Here is a 10661-nt window from a genome sequence, read left to right as displayed (position 1 = left end):
CCAATGCATAGTATTGTCAGTTAGACACATATGGGGTATTACACCTTCATCTGAAACATAAGACATTGGCTACTCTTTGAGATGAGAGGCGTCACTCAGGACCTGATTCAAAGCCCATTGGAATCTTTCCATTGATTTCAGTGGGTTTGGATCAGAGCCTAGAGGGAGCATTGGTCTCTTGCAGGTTGACAGTTCTTACAGAGAAAGGTGGGTAGCTGAATTCAACTCTGTTAAAGGAAAAAGAACCACAGCACGTATGATACCACAGAATTATATTTATGTTGTACATTTGTCTTCACATTGCAACATCCACATTGTTCATTTTGTGACAAGTATTTCTAATAATTTTGAATACATATTTACTGTATTATACATTTTACCAAGAGGCACTTCCAGTAATTCTGGCAAAAAGGAGCTTCATTATAGTGTCTAACTTACAAAACAGTAAAAATAAATAATGTTTATCTAAAAGATTTTTTTTCTGTACAGAATCTATTTTGTACAAAACATTTATCTGCCATTAACTAAATCACTTAACAAATACTTGTGAAGGGAATATATTAAGTATTGCTACATGTCTTGAGTGCAAGATACTAGTGAAAGGAAAAGAATTATTCTGTCTGTGAAAGATCATCACCTAAAAATACAAGGCCTTGTTCTTGAAGTGTTTAAAAAGGAGAAGTTTGGTTACAACAATATTGACAATATATAAATATAAATTAATGCATGTAGTACTTGGTGAAAAGAACACTGTGTTAAAAGTTGGCATGTACAAATCCTACACAAAATGGCACTTTTCTGCATTGCCACTTTGGTTGGCAGTTCTTTTTAAAAATATTGCTTCATAGGAATCTCCAAGATAACACACACACACTTATCAAATATTACCTTATAAAAATAGGTTACCCCTTCAAGTGAAAACACTACGGATGGATTAATTTAAAAATCTCAGTTGTGATTCACTGGAAAACTTGCAGCCAGAATTGATTAGGGATTAGATTATACATCAAAAATGAATGATTCTTCAAGATGCTGAGGTCTGCACCTCACAAGCTAAGATCCAAAGTTATTAACCATCCCCCCAAAGGAAGAAACTTTTACTCTTTTTGTAGCCAAATACCTCCATTGACTTAAAGGTGAGATTTGGGTGTACTAGGGTTTTAGAATTTGGCCCCAAACCTAGTGAGGATCAAGCTAGTTCAATTACATCATCCTCCCCAGAACTGTCATTCAGAAAATATTTTGACCTTGATGAGCTGATTTCACAATTACATTCACCAAGATTCAACTAATTACAAAGAACATTTTATATTGAATGGGGTGGTTTGAGAGGGCCTGTTTGGATGTGTGTGTATTATACACAGGTATACAAGCACTGGATTTCATTTATAGTCCAGGTGATGAAACCATATTGGAAAATGATCTCTCTAAGTCATTTTGAATGATACTAGTTTCCAGTATCTTTGGTGATGCAAAATTTTAAAATTATATTTGTTTGAACATTAGTATTAGATATTTTTTTCTATCAAAAATAAACTGCCATCCATCAGTGAAAATGTTATCAGTTAAGCAAAGATACAGTATGAATTACAATTTAAAAATATGACTGTGAACTTAAGATTCTTTTTCCCCATGCAAACATTTTATATTGATTAAAAAAAAAAAAACAGGCTGAGTGTTTGAAGTAATGACCAAATATATATTAACAAAAATCAAAATATAAAAGTACCACTGACATTATATAACATTTACAAATGCTGTCTTTGATCTTTTAAGATACTAATCTGTAGTACTGTATTAATGTTAATAAATACTTAAAATTGAACCTTTGCTGTAATATAGATTTTAATTATGCTTCAGGATCAGGCAGAAATCTTGAAAGGAGGAGGAGGGAAAGCATTAATAGATGGATGGGACTTTCTACCTAAAACTTTATGTACATGCATGGCAAACCATTAACCATTTTCTCATTGTTTTTCACATTACAGACATGGATTTGTTTATACATGTTAGACAAATCTATTAGGGTCGGGGGAAAAACTCAACTATTTTCAATATATATTTAAAAGCAAACTGTAACTGTTAATTCACATTAAGTAATAGTTTGTGAGTGTTCATTGTCGTAAAGGAAGACATTGTTGAAGAATGGAACATTTAAGTCCATTTACTTCAGAGCAATACTAAGAACAAACCAAGTTAAGGTTGGCATAGAGTTGGACTGTTCTATCCTGAGATATTTCTCCAACTACTCTGTAGACATCCTACCTCTTCCAAATCCCTCAAATCATTTCTTTTGTCCACAGCCCCAGTCTCTGGCCCCATACCACCTACAGCTACCAGGTGCAACGACAGCTTCCTTTCAAAGTTGAAACAGGTGGAAGTTAATACATATGGCTTACTGTGGCCACACAATAAGGACTTTTTGCTTATTTGATCTCAGCTGGATTTACTTTTTGAACCAAGAAACGAAAGAGGCAACTACATTTACAAATGCACCTTAGCTTTGACTATTACAGAGTGCTTCATGTTTATTTTATATCTGGATGCAGTTTTAAGACAAAATTGCTATTGGTTCTCCCAGTTTGTTTTTTAAACATACTTCGTATGCAGCAAAATTTTCACCATTACGTAGATGTGGGTCTTGACGCCGACATACTGTACATCATAAGAACCATTTCAGGTTGCTCACGAAGCTTGGCAGCAACCAGTTCAACATCTACAGCCCACTGTGCAATTTTCACACCATAAACATCCTGCTATGTGAAACATACATTGGGAAGTGTGAAAACGTAAATTACCCAGATCAGCCATCTGAAAACATTGATTAAAATGGGTACCATTGATTTTTTTCCTCCTCTCATAGCGAGTAAAGGCTTATTTGACAACAGATTTACACACTTAGTTCCTGTGTCTCTAAGTTACTTCATAAAAAGTGGACAAGGAGACCACGGACAAGGCTGGTTGATTGCAACTATAATGGTCACCATTAAGAACTGGCCAATTTTAGATACTAGAGATAAGTAAGCTTGGAAGGATTTGATTTTTATCAGTAAACGTCGGCAAACATCGATTTCACCTGTAGACACACAAACTGGTGAGAAAATATTTCTATTGATAATAAAAATTTACAGAGAGGAAAGATAAGAAAAATGCTGCTTGAGAACTTACTACAGTTTAATTTAAGGATATTTACTTTGTGTATTTTGACATATGATGTTAACAATTTGTGTTTGAACAGTTTATAATACTTTAACATTTTGAATCTTGGTGTCACTGTCATTAAATAATTATTGTTTGATTTCCCCCATAACTTAAACTGTGAAAATTTAAATGGATAAAAATCTAAAAATATGCTTAAAAATAAACATTAATACTATAAATAAACAAACATCAATTTTTGCCAAGCTTAAGTATAAGAAATATCACAAATACAGTGGTAACCATCTCTATTTATCTAAGGTAAATTGGCACATTTTTAAGGCTGACCACAGGATAATGCCTACGATTATTTCAATTTATTTTCTTGAGGATGGCTGGATACTGTCCATAAAACACCAAAAAATCATATTTCCTTCCCCCTCTCCTCCCCACCCCCGGTCTCCTTCAGATTGCCTGGTTCTTTGACAAATGCCGCCAGCAAATCTGTAAAGAGTGATAACTCAGACATCAAAAGGCTCCTACATTTGTGGGTTCATCTAAAAAAAATTAAAGAGGGATTCCTCCTTCTCAGTTTGAGGAAGGAGGGGGGAAATCATCTCTAGTGCATTTATTGATGTTTGACTGACTGTCAAACAGTATTACTGTTAACACCCTTGAAACTCAATGCTTGATTCTCTCCAAAGGATTACTCCCTGTTTTGAATGAAAAGTAAAAACCAGCTGCACTGTATAAAGTCTATTTGGAACTTGACTAGGTTTCCTTTCTTTTCTAGGGGTTGCCAATTTAGAAGTCTCCACCTATGTTTAAAATCCCATCAACGTTAGGACTAATTACATCAATACCATGCTGCCAGCTGGGGGACACCCAATTTTTCAGGCAAATATCCCAATCCAAGGCTGGAAAGACTGAATGACTCTTGGTGCTCAGCCCCTAGTTGCACAGTATAGACTGTTCTCTGCTGCAACAAAAAGGCACACGCTTGGCTGTAGATAAAACCATTTATATGCCTTGGAGCCAATTTATTTTTCCATCAATGTGTCATAAAAATGCTCAAGTGATTCCTGTCTCACATCACTCATGCTTAAACAGAAACCTTTATGCTCAGTTACATGATGTCTGTGCTTCTCAACCACACCAATATGCACAGGCCAAAACAATATTAGTAATATCCAGCCACCAAATTTATGCCAAAATATTGTCAGATGCCTCTTCTTCACCAGAGGGAAGGAAGCACAGTAGTTGCCAACTGTTATTTTTTTGTTTTATCCCAGTGTAATCCAAACTTTACTGCATAGTTTCTATTTCATTGTTAATATCTCGGATGAATCAAAGCACAGTTGCACCTCAGCTTGCGTGTCTTACTTTGTTACAAAAATGTAAAGTGTGGTATGAGTTGGCAAACTGCCCTGTACTTTAATCTGGGTACTGACTCACTTGCAGCCCGATTCTGCCAACCACATTCATGTTGACTAGCATCTTACTTCTCAAGCAGTCCTGGGGAAATCAGTGGGACTATGGACTTGATTCTTTGCCCTTTGAAGTCAATAGCAAAGCTCTCATTGACATTAGTGGTGCAGGTTAAGGCCCAACTCAGAGTAAGGCAGTGCAAGCAATTACTATTTATACCTATTAATGGCTTGATTCATATTTTTGGGGCAAACTGAAAAGTCTTCACTCAATTTTTATAAGCGTAAATTTTTTTAGAAATTGACTAATGTGGCATATGTGCCAAAGTCCCATTTTCAGAAGTCACAACACTTAAGGGGCCTGAATCTCATTGAAAGTCAATGGGACATAACCACCTAAGTCACTTTTGAAAACGGGCTTTGGGGTCAGGTTGTCAAAGGTATTTAGGCACCCCAAAGATGCAAACAAACATCTTATGGGATTTTCAAAAGAGTCTAAATGAGGTAGATGCCTATTTTCCATTGAAATCAATGAGAGTTTGGCACCTAACTTGCTTATGTACTTTTGAAAAATTTCATTAGATGCCTAAATACCTTTGAAATTCTGTCTATTAAGCTTCTAAGCCACTTGAACACTTCTGAAAACTTTTACCTTAAGCCCTTAGTTGGGCAACATTCCCGATGAACCACCTAAATGATGCAGTCTCAGGATTTAGCCCATTGATGACAATGAGAATTTCTTCTGAGTAAGGACGATAGGATTTATTCTTTATATTTTAACAAATGCATTCATAAAAAACAGCCTCACTGGGAACAAGCTATTCTCAGAAGGTGAAATTCGTCCTAAGAGGCAAGTACAATGCCTATACTCCACTTAAGTGCTCAAAATAGGGCTTTGGGGGTGCACTGGCACTTCTATAGTTTTCTGCAAAGAGTGAATCTCACCCCAGAGAAGAGAGATTTGAACTCCTTTTTAAGAGCACATTGGAATCCCTGATCGCCACTGGATTTCCGCCCAAGGATCTAATGCATGGCATGCAACATGCATCACTTGAAAAATCTAACACTGTTTTTGCATCAAGGGGAGCAGTGGATTTTCCAAGACATGTGGCAATAGGTGTTTTGCATATTGGATCAAAACTTTTAGTGTGCTATCAAGTTCCCATTAGGAGTAGAGCAACTAAGCCTAGATTATGACCATCTGGGCACAACCAGAATGGTTATTTCTAGAGATGGGCAGGCTTCGATTCAAAGTCGGGATAATTTCAGTGTAGGTACCATTCAAGGGAAAGATAAATAGTTCTGGGTTTTTATCTAATCTCTATCTTGTGTGTGTTGGGGGAGGAATACAAAATATATGTCTGCTGACAAACAAGCCAAATTCTAAAACCAGTAAGGATGAACCAGCAGCAACTGGCTGGGTAGCATAACAAGAAGATGGAGAAACGAAATACTTGCCATGTAGATTGATACAAGGCCATTCAGTGTACTTCTCTTCACAATGGTGGCTGCACACACTGCTAAATCAGTTAGTGATTACAATGAAGACAAAATTAACAAGGGAATGAGGGTTCTGATTCAATATTGGAAGTCATAACCTATTCTCACTCTCCTTTTAAAAAGAATGTAGAACTTGAGACATGTGCCTGCCTCCCCCAAAGTATGGAATTCCATAAGGATGTAATTTCTAATGATTATTTCTACTGAGAAACATTCTTGAAAAGGTCTTTGGTTTCCTCAGTATTAAACAAATAATTTATATACTGTACATACCAGAATCTCATATCAACACTTTAAACATTCATTGATACTCTACCTGAAAACTGAACACTGCTGATGAAATGCAATTTACTTTTTTTTGTTTCAAAATTATTGCACAGGCTGTGGTATATCTGGATTTCAGAACACCAAAGGGCTGTAGAAAGTAGGAAACCAAAATGGCCTGGCCTTTGAAAGCGCTGCTGAAACTTCTGGTTGAAAGTTTTGGTTCTTCCTGCTCTTTTGGGCCAAGACAAGTACATAAATCTCTGGATAATCAATTATTTGCTTTGTTATCTACTAGAAAAGAACGCAAAACTGTATGCACACACTCAGTACAAACCTACTTTTTCCTGGTAAAACATGCCTGGGAAGTTTCCTGATAATTTCTTGGTGGAAACACATTTTCAAAGACAACGGGTAAGATTTATAAATGGGTCACTGCCTACTGAAGTCAGGTTTTGCCAGTAGCAGTGTGGAGTGCAAGAATGTCACCTGGTTTGTTACTAGATGCAGCTGGTTTTTTACTAATACCAATGAATTCTGCACATCACCACAGATAGCATATTATCAAGTTAACCAGTCCCAGCTGTTTTTGCTTTCACGACTATTGCCTCCTGCTCTACAGTTTGGATAATGTTCACCATTCCTGTTCAGCTTGCCAGCAATTCCTTCATTTAAAAAGACCTGAGTTTGTCTAACTGCACCCACAAATAGGCTTGTGTAGTAACGTAGTAATTTGTAACAGCCTACCTGGCACTACAGGAAGTAAGCTCAATGAATTGGAAACAGACTTTAATATTGCTGAGTAGCAACCAGAATGATGACAACTAAGGATGTATCTTAAAATTCTCCTCTAGGTACATTTTAAAGAGCACTTTTTCACAGGCCCAGTCCTGCACTCTTGCTTGGGTGAGTAGCCCATACTTATACCCGGAATTCAACAGGACTATGTGCAGGAGTAAAAGGTTTGCAGGATTCAGCCTTGTATTTGGAATACCTCCCCTCTTTATTACACCATCTGTGCTCTTATTAGCACCTTTGAACCCTGGCTTTTGTTTTCACCAAGGTTTTTTTTTTTTTTTTTTAAACCATTGGTATTTAAAAAAAAAAAATTCCAACTCTGATCATTGTGCACTTAAAACCATAGATTTTCATCATCAGTTGGGATGTGAAATTCTACAGTGTCTGAGAGTTTAATTTTTTATAAAATAATATTAAAGGACGTGTTAAATGCAGTGAGAAAGCTCTTCAACCTGGTATATAGTTGGTGCCAAAACATTAAATGATAGACAGAGGTGACTGAATGGATGTTGAAACAGTGCAAGCTTGAATTGTTGGAGACCTGCTGGTGCTTTGGAGAAAACTTTGACAGGCATTCCATTTTGTTTCGGAAGAATTATGCTTAGTTATCTGATTTCCCTTACTTAAAAAAAAAATGAAATCAGGATCTTTGATTTTTTTAGCATTAATCAACTCTTTCTATTGATGTTCCCACTTGAAGTCATGCTCTGTAATCATGCTGTCACTAACAGTGGAGGGTGTCTTCCTATTATTTGAAGGGGAAAGGAAAGAAAGAGAAGATGAACCCACAAGAAACAAAGAGACCCGAACTGCAGGCTGAATTGGAGAAAAATACAGAAGTGATAACACATATGCAGACTGGTTTAGAAACAGAATGTTCTCTGTTATTTCCCAAGAAGTACTAATGAGTCAATAAAATACTGTGAAGGGTGGTAAATACAAGGCAGTGAGCAATGGACAGATCAGAGACTTAAGTTAAAACAGGATGGGCTGTTACTGCAACTTTTACTTATGAGTATTTCTTATTCATCCAAGCAGCCCCACTCAAGCTTTGTTGATGAATAAGGTCTGCAGGCTCAGATTTTAGAATGGCATACCTCATTGGTCCACCTTTTTGGGAGATCACGAACTCAGATTTTTTTGGGGGGGACCAAAAGATTTCTGGCAAATCCTTAATTAGCAAGATAATGGCTGAGGCTACTAGACCAAAACAATAAACATTAATATGTCAGTGTCTTGCTCCTGTAGACCAGTGGCTTCCCATAACTACTCAACTACTCAAGACCTTATTTGATGGGCTTGAAAATGGCTACACTGTATAAAAATGGTGTTTTTAAAAAAATTATCTTTACAAAAACATTTCCCTTCCCCCCCCCCCTTTTTCTTAAAGATTTCATTATCTACAGGAACCCATAAAAATTTCTCCATATTTACATCTAGATAACTAATCATTGACAAATATAATATCGTGAAATAAAATATTGAATGTGAATATCAACCTTTTAAATAGACGTTTGGCTCACAGCTTAAACGACAGAGAAACAAACCAAAAATTATCTGCTCTACTAAAGCCCCGATCTTTTTTTTTTTTTCTCCAAAGCGCAAACATAAAGTAGTATGGATGGAGTATGCTGCATCTAAGCAGAATGCCAGCTGCAAACTGCTCCCATTCAGCGCCCTGTGCTGAAAAACGGCACTCTCTGAAGCTGTTGTGAGTGGCTGCTGAGGCACACAAGCATCTAGCAAATATGGACAAGCAGCTGCTCCCTCACCGCACCCTTCTGTTGGAGCATCACAAAGACATTGCCTTTTGAGCCCAAGGAACTGGATGGCTTCACAACTCCCCTCCTGCTGCACTTTAAAGATGACAATTTAGCTTCATTTTACAATGTGTTTGGCCACTGACACAAGGAAATGTAAGGCTGGGGGAGGGAGGAAGCGACAGTGTGTGATTAATTCCCAAGCATGCATGGTCTCTCTCTCTCTCACACACACAGTGCTCCCTGAAACCACTAACTCATTCAAAGGCACAGTTTCTTTAACAAGGAGTAACAAAGTGTGCCCTATAATAACCCGCACTTTGGGTACGATGGATTCCATGCACATTTCTTTCACTGGCAGTGTGGAAAGTGCCAACGTGGCAGGTGGTTAGGAGTTCAGTCACAGGGTGCTGCCAAATGGTGCCAGGTCAGTAGTGAGAGTCCCACGGCTTCTGCTGAAAGACAGTGGTGCAACCAGGCTGCAAAACGAGGCTTCATTGGCCACTGAAAATGCAGAGCTCCTTACAAAGGGCTCCACTTTCCACACCAACCCAAATTTCCTAGAATTGGGGCCTGGTGTTTGTTCACAAGCCATGTGCTAAACCTAGTCTGATAAAAACTCAAACTACATTACATTATAGTACATCCAGCCAAATACACACACATGGGCGCCCTCTTCTCCCCCACATATATGTTAGCAGGATGTATTAACATTCTGAGAAAGCTTTGGAACTTTTATCCCTCAGCTTTAAGAGCAAAATCTACTTAACTGGTACCTTACAGTTAACTGCAAATGTGCTTTAGGAGCAGCATTTCCTTGGACAACTTCCTTCTATAATATCACAGTGACCATAATATATCATTACATGTATTTTGCTGAAGTGCGCAGCCAATGATCGGCTATGTATACAATTCCACCCTCCCCTTGCCCCTTTAAGAAAGTCTGTAAAAGCCGGTGTCGCAGTGCGAAAGCTTCTTGAGCGTAGGAGTTTAAACAATGTACCTCACCATACAAAGGAAAGAGAAACAAATCAAATTGCTGTAGGCGCATTATCCAATATTTCTACAGTGTTGTGTCTAAATGTTGTGCTGGCTTGAAAAGGAGTCTATGCACAAGTCAATCTGTCTTAAAATACTGTTGAAAATATTGTCATTGGTTCAGTTCTATCGCTGTGTCCTCCTCCTCCTCCCCTTTGGGTTTCCCTTTCTCCTCCTCCTCTTCCCTGATGGCCTGAATTTGTTCCGAGGATTGGTGCAGCGTGGATTGCTCTAGACCTTGCTTTTCTGTCCCAGCTATCCTTTCCTCATCTTCAATTACTTTCTTCCACATTTTATGGTTCTGAAGCAGGTGCTGAGTGATCTGGCAGTAGATTTTCCTCTGCTTGAACTTTTTCTTTCCTGTAAAATATTAGACAAAATTACTGTATTGTTTTCTTGGGAGGGAAGAGAGAGCAAGAGTCATGATATATGGAATCAAGGGTCCATCTTAATTAAGAGTTGTTTATTTTTTTAAAAAAAAGTACAACTACATGGAAAAATAGACCAAGCCAACTTTCACACAGTTTGAGTCCCAGCTTTGTGTCCTTTGTTTACCAAGGAGCACACCCGGTCCAGGACACTGTACAGCACACAAAGACATCTAGTGGCTGAATGATATACTGCCTGTAAAAATATCACAAAGTGCATGTCTCCTCTGACTCATTTGGGCATGCTATGTGCTCTTTTTGACAGCAAATGTGGCCTGCTTCAGGCTGACCAATTTAAGACCCTTCAC

The 10661-nt window shown here is 37.8% G+C and overlaps 1 protein-coding gene across 2 annotated transcripts in view; it reads right to left on the bottom strand.

Annotated features, from left to right (window-relative positions):
* Nucleotides 1-255: 255 nt before the first annotated feature.
* Nucleotides 256-10661, bottom strand: part of PDE3A (phosphodiesterase 3A) — a 377696-nt gene continuing 367290 nt past the window's right edge. For both annotated transcript variants that reach the window (XM_054036366.1, XM_054036368.1), the window contains one exon: nt 256-10285. In XM_054036366.1, the coding sequence (XP_053892341.1) occupies nt 10038-10285 (248 nt within the window). In that variant the 3' untranslated portion in view covers nt 256-10037. The remainder of the gene's footprint in view (nt 10286-10661) is intronic.

Source organism: Malaclemys terrapin, chromosome 1, assembly GCF_027887155.1.
Source record: "Malaclemys terrapin pileata isolate rMalTer1 chromosome 1, rMalTer1.hap1, whole genome shotgun sequence".
Classification (NCBI taxonomy): domain Eukaryota; kingdom Metazoa; phylum Chordata; order Testudines; family Emydidae; genus Malaclemys; species Malaclemys terrapin.
The sequence above is the reverse complement of the archived record's forward strand: the minus strand, read 5'-3'. Positions and strand labels throughout refer to the sequence as shown.